Raw genomic sequence first — 21,355 nt, 5'->3', positions numbered from 1 at the left:
TTTGCTGGGATTTTTACTGTACGGATGGAAAAGGCTCTGAAACGGCGTTTCAGGGACAATGAGCGTCCTCACTGAAAAGCCGGACTATGAGACATTAAGGCAGAGTGAGGCCGCGTGTCATTGCAGGTTTGAGAACACATGACACCGTGGAACGATTTCTCTGGCCAGACATCAGGTTAGCTACGATCAGGGAACCGATATCTGTTAATGACTCGGTATCTTTGACAGCAAAATCATATATTGATACAACCCTACTGTGTGTTTGTATGTGTGTTTATTTGCTCATCGTGGAAAACAAACGTTCTTTGGCGGCGGGTCTGGAACAAATGGAGGTCTTCGCTCCCCTAATAACCAATCACAGTCCAGCGGCGGATTGTCAGATTGTCAACATGAATCTCGATGAACACCTCGGTGTGAGGTATGGATGGAAGTAAATTCTGAGAGAACGGGGAGGTGGAGGAGAAGGTGTCCCGAGGTAAGGGTCTCTGTCTGGTGTCCTCGGGTCAGTCGTCCCTTCCTCCCGTGCTACTGCTGCAGGCCCAGCAACTGGACGCTGGTTTCCCATAGGCTGAGCCGCAGCTGGGGGTCAAAGGTGGGCTGTGATGTCATCACTCTGCGTCCGTTGGCCCAGTAGCCCCCCCCACGCTCCCCCTCCAGGGCCGGTGACAGAGCGGCGAACAACACCGTGGCAGCGCCCTCTGCAGGAGTCTGAGGAAGACGTGCGCACACACACACACACACACACACACACACACACACACACACACACACACACACACACATAAATAAATATAAACATCAAAAAGAATTGGAGTGACTGCAGGATGACAAGTTCAACAACAAGTTCTAACTGCAAAAAACAAACAACGTGTCTCAGCGTGTGTGTGTGTGTGTGTGTGTGTGTGTGTGTGTGTGTGTGCGCGTGCGTGCGTGCGAGAGAGTGTGTGTGTGTGTGTTTGTGAGTGAATGCCAAAGAAGGGCTGGTGTCACTATATGTTAGCGTCCGTTTAAAGATGGCTCAGTGTGTTGGCCTGTGTGTGTGCATTTGTGTATTTGTGTGTGCAAATGTGTGTGAGTGTGTGTGTGTGTGTGTGTGTGTGTGTGTGAGTGTTGATGCATTTTAACAATGATCTCAGTGTCAGCTGTGAGACCTGGAGCAGGTTTCAGAGCAGAGAAAGGATCACATCCTGCGAGTATCAACAATACACTTGCAAACTTTGTATGTGAACCTCTGTGTGTGTGTGTTTGTGTGTGTGTGTCTGTGTGTGTGTGTGTGTTGTTGTACGCCATTATATTTCCATTCCAAACATGAATTTTAATTGTTTCTCTGAATTAATTATTACTTCGCTTGCAGGGCAACATTTTTCAGTACAAGCGACGATACTAACAAACAACTTGCGCGACATTATTCATGTTTCTGTGTGTTCACACACGAAGAGGTCTAAGCGCGATAAACGAACGCTTTTTGTGAGAAGAAAGAAAACAATATTTCCATGGCAACAGGCCATTGCTTATGATGCTTCAAAAGTAACTCGTCAGATGTTGGCTGTTCTTGATTAAAACACAAGTCTGTTCACGCTACAAGAGCTTTTGATCTTAATCAACTTAGACCAGTTCATGTTCAATACTAAAATCTGACACCGCTGATGAAAGCAGAGAGACAGTAAGTGGCAAAAGGAACCTTTTCCAAACTCTTATATAACATAATAATATGTTTCTAACTGTTGCATAAATATAAGATCAAAGTGGGAAGTATCTCTCACCACAGAGCTGTTCAACACATAAGCAAAGGAAATATGTGTCAAATTGTGTTGAGCATGAAGTCATTCAGCAAGGTAATTGGAACAACAACAAGGCTGATGCAACGATTAACTGGCCTCTCAGTGGAGAGGACCACTCTTACTCATTGGAAACTGAAAAGAACTAATAGTTTTTACAAACACTTGGACTCTAATCAGGTCATCTTTGAAACGGTTTCACATCAGTTAGATCGTTGTTTTTTTCAGCAGAATATGCTGATTTGTTCTGATATAACTAAGTAATACTTTTGTAAGGGAGCCAGGCTGCAGGCACAGCTGAGGTGTCTCACCATCGACAACCCTCGCTGATTTTTCTATTTACGTTTCTTCTATGTCTGTATGCCCCAAGTATTGTTTTTGTCTTTAATAATCATGAAAAACAGGCCACTCATTTCAGCTCACCTGTTGCTCTGTTGTTTAATCCTTCACGTGCAAAGGTTACCGAACAATACTCACTGATTACGATGACTACTTCCTCCAAATATGTATTGCAGCATGCTGCCTAAAGCGGCTGCTGGTGAGAGCCTCACGATTCTCAATGCCTTGCAGCTACAGTACTTGTATTTATTTTGTGTGTATATATATATATATATATATATATATATATATATATATATTTTGTATCTACTTTGTTGATTGTCCTTGTGTTGTCTGCTTTGTGATTTAGGATTCATAAAGTACTCTCTCTGTCTTTTTAATTCTCTCTGTTCATCTTCTCGCCTCTGGCTCTGAATGAACCTAAATGTTACGGCTCTAGATAAAAAAAAAAGGTGTCGTAACAGGAGAGACACAGTGTTGTGTGTGTGTGTGTGTGTGTGTGTGTGTGTGTGTGTGTGTGTGTGTGTGTGCGTGTTAATGATCACATGCATGAGTTTCTGTGATTAATGTGTTTGCGTATGTGGGGCAGAACCATCCCGAGGGCTGTGCTCGGAGGCAAATGCCTGTGACAATTGCCTTTTCTTTTTTTTTTTCTTTTTTTGGGGCTCAAACGCGCACACGCACGTCTCCTTCCATTAAATCCCAGGGACATTAACAGCAGCCCGCGGCCAGCGCTTCAAGCTAAGCAAGAAATGTTGTATAAATATAACACGCAGTGAACAGCCTGCCTTGATTTTTAGTAGCACTTCCATTTCCAGTGATGTGGATGGACTGTGTGTGTGTGTGTGTGTGTGTGTGTGTGTGTGTGTGTGTGTGTGTGTGTGTGTGTGTGTGCGCATGACTGATTGTCTGTGTTTCATCTTGTAAAAATAAAATTGTACAATCTCGTCACGCGGGCTCGTCGTCTCGGGTCGCTGTCGGACACCTTGAACAAAGTCAAAACTCGTGTTGCAGCGCTTCCTTTCCGGGGGAGAGCGTTGGTGTTTGTTTTAGTCGAAGAACTACAAAGCGACGCAGTCCACATTTTTTAATTAAGCGTCGTCATAACGAAGCAGACACAGGTGTGTGACGGGAGGCCGCTGCGAGCTTGTGATCCAGTGTGTGCTTCATCGCTGCAAAAAAGATTTGGATTGCAGATCTGGCAACAAAACATTTAGTTTGCAAATCTGTCGCAGACCTTGAGAAAGACCTTAGATACATTTTACCTTCAAGACATTTACACTCTAGTCACTCAGTAACAGAAACCAGCAGCATTAAGTGGAGCTCGAGGGATCAATGATTGAAAGCAAAATAGATTAAAGCCTCGGCGTCCTTAAAAACATCTTGCAACGATAACGTAAAAGAATCAAAATAAAGGGTTAGAGACTGCGAGTTGAGAGGGAAAGTGGCGAGTCATTGGTTTATTTTAGCACTTATCATAAGTGTCTTATAAGTGTACTTTAATGTTTGTATCATAGCTGCTTTGCTGACATGAATCAAATGTGTGAGTAAAGCAGATGAAAGTGCAGCTCTGCGGTTTTTACCCTGAAAAGCAGGCGAGCGACGGCGCTCTGCGCCAGGCTCAGGGGCGTCCACAGGTGGCGATAGAGAGCAGTATCCACCATGCCCGGGTCCACGGCACATGAACTCAGTGGGAAACCGCCCCGCTGCAGCTCCTGGTGGAGGTGGGAACTGAACAACAGCTGGGCCAGCTTACTTTGACAGTAAGCAGCGTGGGCTGAATAACACTGGCTGAGGAGAGAGACACACCGGTAAATACTGTAAGGCTGTGACATTAAACCCATGTTTAAACACAACAGAGATAAAAGGGCAGTTAAACTCAGTTTTGTTCAGTTTATTCTAATAAACCACAATAGGTTGTATTTTTCCATGTCCTGTTGAATAAGGCCGAGCTCTTCTTACAGTGGAAACTTAACGAGACCTCTCCGGATCCTCGGGCTCAACGGGCAAAACGAGGACAGCACGGTGTCATTGATGTGAAGCATCTGAAACCAGACAACCTCATTCCACAGCGCCAGCAACTTACAAAGATCTGCAACTGGTGAGATCCAGTCCGACAATAAAAGTAACGTCAGCAGGTGTACGAGGAAAGTTCCTTCTTTTTCTCATCTGCCGTTTGACTTCCGAGCAAATCACTAAAGCCTCGCAAGCCATCGCAGCGCAGAACGGCATTAATAACCGAAAAGAATCTTGAATTAAATTAGTGTTAACACATCGTGAGAAGGCTAAGCACACACGGTATGAGCCTTTGTCCAATGCAATGAAGATATTCAGGCCGCTAATGCTTCAGGACAGCTAACTGGAACGACACTGAGCCAACTGGCGCCGACAGCCGTCCACTGGTGCCAACGAGAAAACTAGACGCTGGCGTCGGTGATGGGATTTGAATATGTTCTTACAACAAAACAAAACAAAACAAAAAAAAAAGAACAGTTCATTCTGGTTCAGCACAGCTATGGTATGATGTTTGTGGTTTTGTTCATTGGAGTTTGTTGACATCCTGTCTAATCAGCTGACTGGTCTCCCTGTGAGCCCAGATCTAAATAATGAACTCGGTCAAATGTTATTATCACTGATAGAAGTCCAAAACAAGATCCCATCATTTGATATGGTTGTGATTGCTAACGTGTGTGTGTGTGTGTGTGTGTGTGTGTGTGTGTGTGTGTGTGTGTGTGTGTGTGTGTGTGTGTGTGTGAGCCTACCAGCCATTTAAATCATTTAGTCCGATCTCGCCAACGCGGTGGGCTGACGAGGAGACGTTGACAACGCGCGAGAAGTCACCACATTTCCCAGAATCCTTCAGTGTGTCCAGGAGCAGCCAGGTCAACAGGAAGTGGCCTAAGTAGTTCACGCCAAAGTGCTGCTCAAAGCCGTCTTCAGTACGGCCCTCAGGAACCAGCATGACGCCCGCTTGACACACACACACACACACACGCACACACACACACACACACACACACACACACACACACACACACACACACACACACACAAGCGTTTAAAGCACACAAGAATACATTTCAGCGTTTGCTGAATGCATTCTAAACATCGTAAAAAGAGCCCATGCTGTTCAAACAGCCATAGATTGGTTAATACTATTCTAATAATATAATAGAGGGGTCTCATGTGAACTCATTATGTGAGATCACACCTGTGATCTGTCTTTAGTGGCTCATCAGTGGATGACTCACCGATAAGAGGACACCTGTGGCCTCGACACTACGTGCTCAGACTGAGAGCGCTTCTTTGACTTTGACGGGAGTTGACCAAAGAAAAAGAAGTATTCCACAATATCCACTTTTATATCATAAACACTGTCAAACGGCATCAGTTTTATGATCAGTTAAATCACATTTGGAGGATGACGGGTTGTGTCGAACTTGGAATGCACTGAGTGTAAAAGTGTGTGTGTGTCTAATGCTTTAAATTCAGATAACAGCATCTAGATGAATCTCATCGATGGTTTCTACTTTTCTCACTGAACACTACCGACGTCTTCATCACTCACCATTGTTCACTAGAATGTGTAGCGGGAGGCCCCGCTCCTTGAAGCTCTGGACAAATTGACGGACAGACCGCAAAGAGGCGAGGTCCAGTTTGGCGAACTCCACTGGAATGGACACACACACACACACACACACACACACACACACACACACACACACACACACACGCAGAGATACACACGTCAGAGCCATTGTAAACGGATTATTTCTGCTATAGCCGTTTCTGGCTGTAAGACATCAAAGAGTGTATTAATCACCTCTTACAGTAGGCTCGGCGGCTCGTTAAACTGCGATGCTGGCAGCGCTCTGCTTCAGTTGCTCCGGCACATTATTTCAAAACCTAATACTTCTTCCTGAGCCCCATCAGAGACTTAACACACCCGTTCTACCGGGTCTAACGTCTGATCAGACACAGGTAGGACAGCAATGCCCAGGAGCTGGTATCATCAGAGTGTGAAAGTGACTCCGTGTGCTTAAGAGTAAGAGTTAAGTGTGTGTGTGTGTGTGTGTGTGTGTGTGTGTGTGTGTGTGTGTGTGTGTACTGACACACTTCTTGTGGGGACATCTGCTCAGCACCGTATGAAGAGTGTTCATGTTCTAGTATTGTAATACCTCCAGTAGAATAAGACAGCGATGAAGTGAGGCCTAACTAGCCAATAAACGACATGGGATTACTGTAAATTGTCCGTCGTCCGTCCCTCACGTCTCTGCTCCAACCCTGGGAGGATGTGTGTCGTATTGAGTTGTCACAGTTTTTCCACTCCTGCACCATGTTTGTGTGCGTTTAAAAAAAAAAAAGGTGAAGTCATCTTATTCAAACTGTAAAATGTTTTTCTTTATATTTTCCGGCCAGTTCTTCGTAGTTGGACTTATTCTTCCAGCCTTACCTGTCTCTTTCTGTCTTCCTCACACTGTTGAGACAAATACAAGTAAAAGATGTTCGTCCCTCTTTCCACCACCGTGGAATGACCTTCACGATCCACAGGACTGCGGAGTCGCTCCTAATCTTAAAAAGTTAAGTTAAATCTCCTTTCATCAAGACGGGCTTAACGTTCCCCGTCCTCCTCTACAGGCTTTCATTTCCGAGCATTTCTCTGCTAGAAAAACTAATGATAAGAATGTAAATACTGCATGTACTTTTGTATATGAAATTGACAATTGTCTTACCAAACAAATCTAAGAGCAATACAAATGCAGCGTAAGAATACAAACACATCCGAGCGTTAAACATGCTGACTGAAGGGACTTCAACAGGTTGAGGTGTTTCATTTTGTGTCCTCAGGCCGGTAGGAGAAACCATAAGAGTTATTATAATATTCAGCGGCGACACGGCTTTCCACTCCCACTCTCGATGGAGAGGTGACGGGGGTAGTATTCTATCTCACAGTATCAGAGAGAGCAGTGAGTCCGGGGTCAACGATGAGAATGTGAAGACATCAACACGTCGACATGAACCCCACCCAAATATGTAAATATCCTCCTTTCTTCTTGTGCTTTATTGGTATTTGATAAATCCGGTTTGGGTAAAACGTACTAAAACATGAGCGGACTGCCTTTCAAACGTCAGGAAAACGACATATTGTTCCTCCCTATATATATATATATATATATATATATATATATATATATATATATATATATATATATATATATAGCTCCAGTAAGCCTGGAGAGGGTCAAATATAAACGGACAAAGACAGGAGGAGGACTGAGGAAGGAGAGCTGATGGAGCTGATAGAGGGGAAAAAAAAGCCGCAGTGACAGATGAGAGCGCAGCCATTCCTGATGAAGGTCTGATAGCAGCCTTATCTCCAAGCCACGCCGCTCACCTCATGCTGACTGTGTGTGTGTGTGTGTGTGTGTGTGTGTGTGTGTGTGAGAGCGAGTGTGTTTGTTTGTTTGCAAGAGAGAGAGAGACAGAGAGGTGGAAAAAAGAAAAGACAGAAGCAGCGAAAACAAGTGTGTGTATTTGAACGACATTAACCACAACTATATCTCAGTGTGTGTCTGTGTCTGTGTGTATTTGGCTTGTATAACAGCAAGCAAATGTGTGTGTGTGTGTGTGTGTGTGTGTGTGTGTGTGTGTGTGTCCTGCCTGTCAGTCCTCTCTCCTCCTCTCTCCTCTCGAGTGGGCTCCCTTGGGGTCGGGCCCTCTCAGACAGCCCAGTGATGTCTAGAAAGCCCAGCGGGGGGGGGGGGGGGGGGGGGGGGGCGGCATCGACCTGGCATGGGCCCGCTGCTAGACGGTCCTCAATTAGGACCCCAGGATCCTCTATGAGGCTCAGCTTCCTTCACTCAAACACACCAACTGTGTTTTTATTACAGGGGAATTATTTAAAACCAATGACAGGAGCTGACATTAGAGAGACACACACACACACACACACACACACACACACACACACACATGCTGTTTAAGACCCACCGGATCCATTTCTAATTTATCATTATCATCATTTCAGCTGCATGTTCACTTAAATTAAACTGTGAACTGCAAATTAAACAGCTAGGTAATTATTTTGAATTCATTTTGAAAGCGGTTGTGTCTCTTACTGAAAGTGTTAAAAGTGTTTTAATGAAACAGTGAGTTTGAAGCCATGTCAGCAACCATAAATAATATGTTAATACAAATAAATATGATATATTTGAGTGTGCAGCACATAGCTGACGTGTTAATGTAATTCAAAGTTTGACGTAAACTTAGAGAAGGTTTGTAAATCGTCTGGACTTTTATAATGCTCTGCCACTTTTCCACTATTTCATACGGTCTTAAAACCTATTTTAGTACTTTATGTGACGGCTGAAGGCCGGTGGAAAAAACACTCGGCTCGGCTCTTGCACAGTTTATAGCGCCATGTCCTCTAGTATGTTCTCAGCGTCACAAACTGCCACAGAAAGGTCTTAAATGGATTGAAGGTTTGATGCTGAATTCAGATTTGATCACCGCGTTGCACCGCCATGTTTCTACAGTAGCCCGGAATGGACAAACCAAACATTATTACTTTACGTAAAAAAGGAACCCGTAGTTGCTCCTGAAGTAGTGTTATTACGGTAATGAGGGCCTCTTGAGCGAGGTTTTAAGTTGGTTGAAGTCCACACAGCTAGATGCCACCAAATCCTCTCATCATTTTATTACAGACACATGGTTTGGTCATGTCACAGTAGGACAAAAATCCATGATGGCTGAATTCCATATAGCTGCCTGTGTCACTGTCACGGCTCATCAGGATGCTTGAATAGAACAGAGCCATCGTTAATGTCTTTAGGAACACCTGTGCTTTTAAGTCAAAATGTCTGCAGTGGAAAAAGGACGACACAACGTCACTGTTGCCTACAACACAACAGATTTTTAGCCACAGTGTGCTTCTTGGCATTACTTCCAAACAAGGACACTTGAATGCACCACGTCACATTCGTGACTCGTGAAGTCTTGAAGGGGGCGAAAGTCAAAGGACGGTTTCATGGAAGAGTAGCGATTTCTAACTGCGCTTCAGAGCTTGTGGACCAACACCGCCCTCTTCCCCCTTTTTTTTTTTTTTTTTCCTCTGCCACACAAACCGGCTCCGTGTCTGCGTCTCAACCGGCTGCTCTTCGCGGACGGGAAAGCAGACACAAGAGTGTTATCCAATTGCGTCTGAAATTCTGAACACTAAACGTGATTAGAAACGGTTCCCGCCGCATCAGTGCACAATCAGAGCCTCCGCAGTCAACGAGATAAAAAAAAAACAAAAAAAAAAAACGGAGAATCAACGGCTTATACCAAAAACACGCTGATAACCACAGAGGAGGAAGCGAGTAGAAAGGATCTAACGAATAATACAACTTAAAATAAACATGCTTATTAGTTATATAAGAAGGACTAAACGTTTACAGTGCATTCATGTTCTTTAACATGCGTTGTGTGACTTGATTGTGAATACAGTAGACATGATTAAGCCAAATTACAACTAAATGTAATATTAGAATACTTCTACTAATAATAATAATACTATTTTTGGCAAATTCTTTGCTGTCGGAGATCAAACGTCGGTCCTAATGCGGTCAGAGACTGATCCTCTTCAGACGTGTTTTCTAGATTAGTTTGATTAATTTTTGCTCTAAACACAACTCTATAAAAAGATGATTGTCAAGTCATAAACTCACCGCGATCTGAAGCCAGTTATAACTTCCTTGCATCACACCTTGTATGAAGCTGGATGAATGGACTGTCCCCCCCTATAAAACCAGCTCTTACAGGGTGAGAAGGGAGTAAATAGTTTCAGCGCCTGATAAAAAAAACACACACACAGTGATATCTAAGAATATTAAGTCTGGGCCCGGTGCCAGCGTTAGCTCCTCCACAGACGTCTTCGTTCAGCTGAGAGGAGGCTGGCTGGAGGCCCAGTCAACTCCGTGTAGCGTTAAAGGAATGATGAAGTCGAGACAGCTGTAAATCTCTCGCTGCGTATATTGTAAGGCCGTGTTTCGCACGCAAATAATAATAGCAGTGCTACAAATAAACACGCGCATACATATATCCTGTATACACACACAATCAGTCAGAAGTAATACACACGAATGAACTCCACCTCACGTGCACAAAAACATGCCGGTTGGTGTAGAAACGCACACTAACGAGGTCAGTCTTTTATCAACTTTCACCTCAGTTCAATTACTTTTACGCGTTAACTAAACAAAGGCGACAAAAAGTGGTGTTGATTGGAGTGAAAGAGCTTAGGTGAAATGGTAATAGTGTTTTTGTAGGAGGGGAGCAGCTGGCTTACCTTAGCGAGAGAAAATGTAATGTGTGTAATAAGCAGGCAAACACACACACACACACACACACACACACACACACACACACCCAGGTTGCCTTGCTTCACACTGTAATCTAGGTCCATGGTTTGAGGCACAAAGTGTTACTTTCAAGTGCACCGTGACTAAAGTTAGTGGACAGACAGCGCTGCCTTTGGCGAAAATACAAAAATACCCTGTGTGTTAGTGTGTGTGTGTGTGTGTCTGTTTATAATTTAAAGTAAAATGCTTTAAGCCTCATTGACTAAAGCCCACATGCGGTCTAAAGGCATTAGCATATTTCCACAGGATTGTACTCAGGGTTTTCTAGGGACAATAGCTTTGTTACACAAGGAGATGCACGACAACATGATACCGAAACCCCTTCACTGTACAAAGATATACTGACATACAAACAGGTGCCAAGCATTCACTTTATGGTGACTGGTTTCCTCAATATGGTGGAACTTGACTAAATGAACCCTGTACCGTAAATACATATTAGTGCTGCTGCACCTACTATAGTATTTTTAGAGTTAGGGTGAGTTTACTGGTTTGTGGACCGGTGTTGCGGCCATGTTGTGTATTTTGCAGCCGGTGAACGGAAGTTACCATTTATGGAATGCGGAGGAGTGACGTAGAGACGCCGCGTACGTCTCTAGTAGTGGCAGCGAGCTGTCAATCACAGTAAGCCCGCCTTAAAGCGCACTCCGCTTCATTTTCTGTTTGACTCTAAATGGAGCATAATGTACGAAATGAACATCATGCTGTATTGAAGAAGACTGTAAACTAGAGACTGAGACCATAAACTCATGTTTACAATGTTTACTGAGTGCGTAAGCAACAGATTATATGTGACTAACGAGAAATGCGTTCACTCTCTTCCTCACTCTCTTCCTCACTCCCTTCCTCACTCTCTTCCTCACTCTCTTCCTCACTCTCTTCCTCACTCCCTTCCTCACTCCCTTCCTCACTCCCTTCCTCACTCTCTTCCTCACTCCCACTCTCTTCCTCACTCCCTTCCTCACTCCCTTCCTCACTCTCTTCCTCACTCCCTTCCTCACTCTCTTCCTCACTCCCACTCTCTTCCTCACTCCCTTCCTCACTCTCTTCCTCACTCCCTTCCTCACTCTCTTCCTCACTCCCTTCCTCACTCCCTTCCTCACTCTCTTCCTCACTCCCTTCCTCACTCCCTTCCTCACTCTCTTCCTCACTCCCTTCCTCACTCCCTTCCTCACTCTCTTCCTCACTCCCACTCTCTTCCTCACTCCCTTCCTCACTCCCTTCCTCACTCTCTTCCTCACTCTCTTCCTCACTCCCTTCCTCACTCTCTTCCTCACTCTCTTCCTCACTCCCTTCCTCACTCTCTTCCTCACTCCCTTCCTCACTCCCTTCCTCAATCCCTTCCTCACTCTCGCTCGCTGTAGCCTACATGAATCGATCACGACATGAAATATGAATCCCTTCTTCCTCTCACAAACTTTTCAAGCCTTCTCGCAGCCCAACACAGCTAACCAGCTCGCCTGCCCTACCACATCCACCTGCATCAAAACAGGAAGCCGGCGGTGTAAGCAGCAAAGCCCGCCTCTCGCTTGATTGGATCGTCTGCCCACGGCGTGACATTGACGAGCGGCGCGCCTGCCGCTGAAAAAGTTGAGAATATTATGTGACTCCGATGAAAACATCCTACGAAACACGTCAAAAAGCTTCTAGTGAAATTAAATTATTTGTCAGTGGTGACACATTGACATCCCCCAAAAAGGACATAAGTTCCCAGTTTAAGATCCACCTCTGCAGGCCGATGTCTATTATGAGCCGTCTCCCATTCCTCACAACAGACAAACGGGCAAACACTAGGAAGGATGCCAAAGGGCGTTTGGACAGAGATGTTTAAAGCTCCTGCCTCACATACTAATGAGAATCCATTACAGTCTAATTCAAACACACACACACATTCTCATTCAGCGCACAAGCATCTGGCTACAGACACCCCCTTGTCCCTTATGCCTCAGTGCTTGCCAATTACAAAAGAAGTAATCAATCCCACCACAGCCCCGTCCAGGGAAATCGACTTCAATGACACCAGCTACACGGCCGCCGTCTCTGTACCTGACGGCATCTCGCACACAAGCAGCCGGTCGTTCTGCCGCTCCCCGCTGGAAACTGCTACGTAGCCTATAGTAATGATTACAATATAATATATATATATTGGGTTAGCAGATGAGATTAAGCTTCGTTGCTAAGAGCGGCATGTGGGGTAATTAGGGTCATTAGCATAATGAGCTAATAAATCGGGAAAAAACTGGAAATGGCTTTAATTTGTCTTATAGTTGACTAGAAAGGTGGTCTATAAGTCCATAAAGTCATCTATTACCATGGTGCAGTCATACAACCGTGCCTCATTAGCATACATCATTTAAACATTAGGTGAAGGAACCATATGGTGGCTACAAGTGGCCAAGATGAGCTTCCTTCGTGCTCAGCCTTTAGGAGGTGAGGTGAGGTGCTCAGACATCCGCCGCTCCTCTGCCAGCTGAGGTGGTTCTGGCATCTGATCATGGAAGTCCTCGTCCCTTCAGAGGTTTTCTGGGCAAGTTCGACCGGTGAGAAGCCCCATGGTTAGAACACGCAGGAGGGATCGTACACCTCGTCTGGCCTTGGGAACGCCTCCGGGTCCCCGAGGAAGAGCTAGAAAATGAGGGACGTCTGGAATACCCTGCCTGCCCCCCCCCCTCCGGGTGAGCGGAGGATAACGGGTGGATGAATGGGTGCCGGATAAAAAGACTTTCTCAGAAGATATACGCCGGCGTATCCTTGCTTACAGGCGTCCTGGCTCCTCGAGACGGATGGCAGAAGGATGGAGGAGACGACGAAGAACAGCCCGAGGTGTCTCACGCAGACACAGAACTCAACAAAGTGAAAACAAATACAAGCGACGTGCTATTTTGCGGCCGGCAATAATAAATAATTAGTACAAATCCTCCGAGGTAAACACCTACTGACTGATACCGCCTCGAGGCCGTTTGGTACGGGACAAAAAAAATAACTGGTGAGTCTCCTTAGTCATGAGACGGTGGTGGAATTTATGGTGCAGTGAAGGTCAGCCGAATCAATTTCTCAACATGGGAGATACAGAGAACTCTGTAAGCGTTAGTCAATGGAGTAATAAATCTCGTTTGTCTCCTCTGCACCTCAATTTTCCCTCCACCTCGTCTTTCTCTTCCCTCTTTCAGTTTCCTATATTTGTCCATTTATCATGCCCCCCCCCCCGTCTCCTTCCATGTCCGCTCTTTGCCTCTCCTCGCTAACATTTCGCTCGACTTATCTCCCCTCGTCGTCTGTTCAGAGGCTTTTCCCTCGTATCCGCCCCTTCCTCGCTGTGCATCAACAACGCTCCTGACATTGCACAGCCGGCGTGGAAGAGCTGTGTGTCTCTGTATGGGCGCACACCTGCAAGTGTGCAATTATGTGTGTGTGTGTGTGTGTGTGTGTGTGTGTGTGTGTGTGTGTGTGTGTGTGTGTGTGTGTCTAGTAAAACTGTAGAAACAAGCCTGAGGGACACACTGCCGCAGCTTTGGCCTTTATCTTCAAATAGCGGCAAACGAGAACAAGTAAACACACGCACAAGCATTTGTGTATTTGTGTGTGTGTGTGTGTGTGTGTGTGTGTGTGTGTGTGTGTGTGTGTTCTCAGGCATGTTTGCAATGTTACCTTTGGCTTCTTTGTACTCTTCACAGATCCTTCTGACGGCCACCAGACCCTCCTGCTCATCCCTCCCGCCTGAAAGAGAAGGAGACAACTCAGATGAATACAACGTCTGACAAGTCCTTAGAGGCTTTTAATAAAACAACATTTCCTTTTTTTTCCTCCTCAGTCCTGTGTTCTTTCATCTCGTCAAAACGCGTCTCCAAAAAGAGTTCTTCATTCAGCTATTTAGCCCTAGAGGAAGAACTGTAATAGTACCTTACATACGACTCATTATACCATCAAATATGTACGACATATCCAATAAAAGGTACGCCTCGTGGTAAATGACACTTTGACTCAAGCGATCCCAGAGAAAGAGCATTTTTAAAGTAGCTGTTGTCTCTGAACCGGCATCCAGAGACAAACTAGTTCTGGGAAAAAAAACATGATCCTGTTTTTTTATATTTTTGTCTCAAAAGGGAGGCGACCGTACCGTTATGCAGAACTGAAAATAGTAAAAAACGTACACACCAAATATCAATCAAAGTAGAAATAACTAACATAACATAGGGTGCATTAACACACACACACACACACACACACACACACACACACACACACACACACACACACACACACACACACACACACACACACAACTTCATGAACTGACCTCCTTCAAATTAGGGCCGTCAATTAAGTCTTAAATCAACTGAAAAAACACAGATGGACAAAACTTTAGTCAAACATTAGCTGGTTCCCACTTCTCAAATGTGCGGATTGGCTGCATACTGCATACACACTGTATGAAAACACACACACACACACACACACACACACACACACACACACACACACATCTTGGATTATCACACAGGCCTTCTCAAGGGCACCGCACCATTTAGCCTGATGCACGTTAGCATCAGGATGCGGCTCGGTTGCAAGGGTCACACAAACGGTACCGACCCACGGTGATCCCACGCCAATACACGACTTCTGACCAACGGCTGTTCTCCTACATCTCTGCGTACGGATGCTGAGAACGCTGCATGTCATTGAGTACACATGTCTGCACGAATGCTTTCGGTCAAAGCTCTCCATTGAAATAGCCTCCGATTAAAAATTAAAAATGTCCCCGAGGTATTAATTTGGCTACTAAATATTTTGGGCTGGGGGTTATAAATGTAACCTAATTAATTGACTTAAACAATCAGTGCTTAAGCTGAACAAACGGATGAAAGGAGCGTGACGCAGAGTAAGATGCTGACACCTGTGATAAGTTGAACATTAACCTCATGTCTGTGTGTTAATTAGACACAGTTCATCGGCTTTGCTTTGCCTGCTGAATGCAGCAGCTAGGTCACATGTTGGAGCTGTATTGAGGTGAGGCCCTGCCCCTTCAGACGGAGACCACCACGGCACCTCATTTTGGAAAACTGTGACATGCAAAATCATCTTTTATTAAAGCAGAATCTCCGGTCATATACAACTTCCTGTCGGCTGCCATTACAGTGTGTGATATGTGTGCCCTGCACTCTCGCTGTGGGACAGTGGACAGTAAGACAGAAAGTTCTGTGCGAGCGATATTAATATCTAAGATATTTGAATTGTAAATTGCTTTTACTGAGAATTAAAATATGTCCATATTTAGGTTGGTAACTGTTTTTAACCATGACAAAAGCTGATGCATCGTTTCCTTCTTACATCGTTTTAAAAAAAAAAAAAAATAGCGCTTATTATATTCATTTACTGAAGAAGAACGGCATTCAAACTGCTAGTTTGAATGCTATTTGTGTAAAGTTTGAACTTCCACATTTCCTTCATTCGTGTGTTTTTCATTCTTTTTCTTGTAAAGGAACTACCGGCGCTGCCATGCACAACTTGCATGCATTCACATGTTTCTAGTCGAGTCTATTCACGTCATTCCATTCATATTCTGCAGCTGCAAAGACGACATTTCCCAAATCTTATTATCTTATATTAACAACACTCAAAAAGGCACCATTTCAATTCAGAATCTACTCAAAAACCCCTTCAAGCACAATTGCATCCTGGGTAATATCCAACTGGTATTTGACGGCGCTGAGGCTCCAAGCACGCTCTCATCACACAAGTGCTATGCAAGCACTCCACCTGAAATATGTATCCACTTCTTCTCAAGAGAGGAATCCACTTCACCATAAATATTCTCACTTTATGAATTATCTGCAGAGATGAGGGGTATTTGGGACGCACGCGCAGTCCCGTACGATCAATCGGACACCTCGGCCCAAAAAAAAAGTTCTGTGTGTGTGTGTGTGTGTGTGTGTGTGTGTGTGTGTTAATCACACGTAGGGCTCGGGTCTCATTCGTGTTCCGCTTAAGCCGTCTCCGAGGACGCTCTGACATTGTCTTTGCGGGACACTCGCTGAATGAATAAAAGAGTTTTCTTCAAAGTTTTGAAGCTTGCGACGTGAACCGAATGGAGAGCGCCGGAAGCCGAGAGCGTGGAGACGCGTTGTTGTTCTATGGAGGTAGATCCTGCTGTGGAAGAGGGGCTTTGTGAAAAAATACAAAATAAGAAAATGTCACGGTATGACCAGGCTTTGAATATGTCCCCGTCACTAAAAGTGACGTAAACGATAATTATCAAAATAGTTGGTAATTCATTTTTCTGTTGACTCCATCTTTGTGTAGACTAAGATCCACAGCCATTAATTATAGTTATGATTTTTATTTTTTTTTAGACTAAAATCTAAAGATAGCTATCTCCACCTGTAGGCTCACACGCTTGGACAGGGAGGGGCTGAGCTGAGGGGTAGTCAACCTGCCACAGACCACCAGATGTCGCTATAACGTCCACGCTGCCCCTTTAAAAGACCTGTGGATGATGCGAACTTTCTCTACTTATTCCCTGCTGCTGCTCTCAGTGAGAGGTATTGCATGAATTTGATTTATGACCATTAGTTGTTCATTCTTCTTCTGCGTTGACAATGTATTCATAAACCCACCGCTGTCTTATCTTTGGTGGGGGGAAAAAAAAATGTAATAAATTGAAGAAAAGCATTTGTAAAAGTCATTATTTCATGCCCCCCAAAAAAATTGTAAAGGATCATGTTCGTTTGACGATTTAGGAGTTGTAATAATTGTAGATATAGAATTTGTTTTTCACACGGGGACCTTCATCTAGAACCGTTCTGTAAATGATGTAATGCATTCCTACAGAATGTAAAATCCCTGTTTAGCTGTGAAACACTCTGCAGGACTGCAAGCCTTAGACTCGCCTGTGGTTTATTCTGATGACTGACTTAAGTTGAAACCAAACCAAGTGACTGTGGACTACAAACAGAGAATAAAGAGGTTCCTTTAACGGGAGCAGCAGAGACGACATCAAGCCCCGCGGGAGCGTACATTTGAGGAGACGCTAATGGCGGTTCGCTCAGCTGCCGGTTGTCGAGTGTCGCTGGGAGAAATCTTAGATGGGGAAAATGCACTTCCTCAAAATATAATTCCCCTCAAGAAACCCTCCAGACAAAAGAACAAAACGCACAACAATACAAACAATTAAAACAGACGCATCGCGCCACTGTTAGAGAAAAGTACGGATGGAACCGATCGGGACAGAAGCGGCTTCAGATGCCGCTGGGCAGATTACGATTACAACTGTCACTGTAACACATCAGCTGAATGCTTGACGCGCAGTTGTTTGCCAAGTTTTGCTTCACAAATCACTGTCCCCCCCCCCCCACAGGGTTGTTATAATATTTTCATATTTACATTTATGCAAACACACAGTCCCCGGGTTGGGACCTGTGCTGCATGCATTGAAGCCTCTTAACTCTGCCCTCGTTTTGGTGAGGTAGTGCGACTTTGCTCATCCAGACATTCTGTATGCAAGCTGAAATAAAAGAGCTCATTTTGAGTAAAACAGGAATTCTGCTTCTGCTAAGACACACACACACACACAAATGTCTCAGTGAACCACAACAGAGAGAGGATCGGATGCGCACATCCCCGAAATCTAAACGTGTCGTGGCGACTTGTGTGTCAAATGTTAAACAAGTTGCACGTGGAAGTAAAAAAAAAAGACATGCAAACAGCCATGAGTAGTAGGGTGACCATGGATAAGTGGAGAGCAGGGCCGCCTTTCAATCAGAGGGTCGGCGGTTCGATCCCCTGCTCTGCTAGTCTCACGTCAATGTGTCCTTGAGCGAGACACTTAACCCCAAAATGTCTCCCGTAGCTGCGTCTACGGTGTGTAGATAGATGCTGAATTGTAAGTCGCTTTGGATAACGACTGTAATGTAATGTAATAGTTAAATCAGTACCTCACTCACAGATTCATCACCAAACAATTCACTTCAGAGCCTCGACTCAGAGGGCTCAACAGAATGCTGAGGTGAGTGAAAAGGAGCCTGTTGATGGCAGACGGAGCCTCGACCTGCATGACGTTCAGGAGGAGGACATCAGAGGCGCGGTGATCGACGAGTTTCAGCGAGCGGCTCGGGGGATACAGGAGGAGTGAGTGAGAGTGCATCACCTTGATAAGTAGGTACTCAACGCCACTTCAAGGAAGGAAGCATAATATATAGACAGAGTGGCAACGGGCATGCATTGAGCTGCATCTGTAAACACGGTCTTGTTGTTGTCCGTTTTTCATACATCAAACTTTCGATGGTAGCAGCTGTGAATTCAGACCTGTTGATGTTATTTTGGTTAGTTTGGTTACTTTCTTTATGAATATGAAATAAATGCTCTTGCCTTTTCTTCCACACATCTTTACCAAGTTTAAAAAGTCATACTTTTTACACAATTGCACAATTTGGGAGTTTCACTCAGACGCTTCCCTTACAACACTTGGTTGCACTGCATTCATCTGCAGGGAGTTAATAGTACTAAATCATTTATGGAACAATACCAGACCTTGTTTTATGAAGAAGAAGGAAAAAAAAAAAGCCTCTCTTAATCCTAAAATTTGCATTTAACACTCGGTTTGATAACAGCCTTTTAATCCCAGCAGAGCTCAAAAAGTCTTTTGGCATCGTCTCACATATTTCCGATATATAATATATAATAACGATGAAAACAAAGAGTTCTGATGCGATTTCCAAACCTTAAGACGGATCAACGAGCTCTCAGAATGCGCTGTTGACCGTCTCGTACTAATTAAGGATCTCTGACAGCGACAGGCTTTTTCTTTTTTTTTTTTAAACAGGCACACAGAGGACGCCTTTAATATGACTGACACTTTACTATAAAGGGGATGAATCTGTAGCTTAGAAGCTGAGGAACCCAAACAACATGGAGCACGGATCCCACTTGTCTCTGACCAAGACATCCCTTTAGCGTTACTTTCTAAAAGCCACACCATCAGTTAGCTGTCCTCTACTCAGCCTGAAAAGTTATTTGTCCCCCGCCCCCCCCCCGTCCCCCGTCCCCCTCGTCCCTGTATTAGTGCCGAACAACTGGGCGAAACTAATCTCAGCCGGTTCAGCAGTGATTGAGGCGTCATTATCTGTGACGAGACGAGGCTCAATTCTTCCCCTCCGCGCTTTGACAGATTGCTCCGTCATGTTCGCCGCTATGCACAGGTGACCTCTGACCCGGGATGCAATTTGCACTCCATGGTGATAATTTCCTTCTTTTCTCAAAAAAAAATAAAAAAAATAATCACTTAATTTGTCAAAGTGCCTGCTGGGTAAAAAACTGCACTTTGTAATTTTTAAAAAGCACTACAAATATAAAGATTATTATTATAATTATGAATAATGTGTCTGTGGTTGTAATTTTGACACATAGGTGTGGGTGTGTGTGTGTGTGTGTGTGTGTGTGTGTGTGTGTGTGTTCGTGGTCCTGTTAGCGTGTCGGCGGTGAGGTGCTTGATACTGTACCTATGATAACATGCGCCCCCAGCTTGGCCATGTGGCGGACCGCCTCATAGCCGATTCCCCTGCCTCCTCCTGTCACTACGGCAACCTTGCCATCTTGTCTGGGCATCACTGGCGGAGGCAGAAGAGGACACGCAGACATCAGGGGGCATGCCATTTGATAAGGAAGCTATATTTGAAGACACGAGAAGTCCTCGTAATAAAGACCTGATAGATGCTCTGATGGACAATTTGTGATTCAGCCTTTTTCTTTTGGGTTCATCGAGGTGATTTTGTCTCATTTGTTTTAGTACATGCATGATGGACAACTGAGTGTATCATGCTTTTTTTGCAAATACTGTTCAATTATAATTAGTGCCAATTTCACACACAATAATGTGTAATGCATGTCTGACTGATAGAACTCCTGGAACAGTATCTGTTCAATGCACAACAGGAGCACAATTCTGAGTCTCTGCACTTCACTGTTCTTTGAGAAATATACTGTTTCATGTGTATTCATTGACCTGTAGACGATATATAAAAACACTGTATCCGTTCACCAAACTGCGTTATAAAAAGTGGACATTTAACCCCAATTAATGGCGACAAATCGTAAACGCCTTCCAAGAAGACACTGTGAGAAGAGGCAGAAACGTTGAGCTCTTCTGGATAATTCGGCAACGACAATAAACAAAACGACCCTTTATTTCACCCCGTGTTTACTTCTTTCTAACTAGCCGTAGCTAACTTAGCTAGCATCCACGCTAGCGTCACCGCCCCGCCGGTGACACCAGCCAGTTAGTTAGTTGCACCAACCTGGCAACCCGAAGGGTCTGCTGAACAGCTGCACCAACAGAACCTTGACACCAAGCAGATACAGTCTGACCATTGGCAGAAGACCAGACCGAACCGCAGAGAGCATCTTTGCCTCGTTCTTGTCACGCAGTGAGCAGAGAGGAGAGGCGGTGCGGTGTAGGGACAGCTCCGGGTAAACAAAGTGCAGTTCCGTTTACGGGATACGTTCCAATAAGAAGTCGTCCATCCTCGCTTTCTCTCCTTGTCAAATCGTTCCAAACAGATTTGCAACAGACAGAACAGTGGAGAGAGTTTGAAACATTTTCACAATTACTTAAAAAAAAAAAAAAAAAAGAAGAAATCTTAAGATTGACTTATTGTTCTGACAGCTCACTATAGTTGGCCTTGAAAATACGGATCTTTTGCAGCCATCCATCACGTGTAGTGGTGCGATTAGTGTCTGATGGAGGCCGGGGACTCGTCTGCTTGGCTGCCTGATGTGCCGTATGACCCTTTCTCTGTAGATCCATCTAGCATATTGCTCCCTTCAGCAAAACTGACTATCTCA

General features: G+C 44.6%; 1 protein-coding gene across 2 annotated transcripts; it reads right to left on the bottom strand.

The window, feature by feature from the left end:
• Positions 1-257: 257 nt before the first annotated feature.
• Positions 258-21,131, bottom strand: LOC137892341 (dehydrogenase/reductase SDR family member on chromosome X-like). Of its 2 annotated transcripts, XM_068737401.1 has the most exons (7): positions 20,809-21,131; positions 20,014-20,121; positions 14,168-14,236; positions 5,686-5,787; positions 4,880-5,087; positions 3,701-3,908; positions 258-708 (listed from the first exon to the last, which is right to left on the bottom strand). In XM_068737401.1, exons 1-7 carry the CDS (start codon positions 20,912-20,914, stop codon positions 526-528), a joined length of 984 nt encoding a protein of 327 aa, XP_068593502.1. In that variant the 5' UTR covers positions 20,915-21,131; the 3' UTR covers positions 258-525. The 2 variants fall into 2 exon arrangements, with proteins under 2 accessions (XP_068593502.1, XP_068593510.1); XM_068737409.1 differs by lacking the exon at positions 20,014-20,121.
• Between the last annotated feature and the right edge of the window lie 224 nt (positions 21,132-21,355).

This window comes from Cebidichthys violaceus, unplaced genomic scaffold (assembly GCF_023349555.1).
Source record: "Cebidichthys violaceus isolate CVI_PGR_0920_01 unplaced genomic scaffold, fCebVio1.0.p SCAF_11, whole genome shotgun sequence".
Taxonomy (NCBI): Eukaryota; Metazoa; Chordata; class Actinopteri; order Perciformes; family Stichaeidae; genus Cebidichthys; species Cebidichthys violaceus.
The sequence above is the reverse complement of the archived record's forward strand: the minus strand, read 5'-3'. Positions and strand labels throughout refer to the sequence as shown.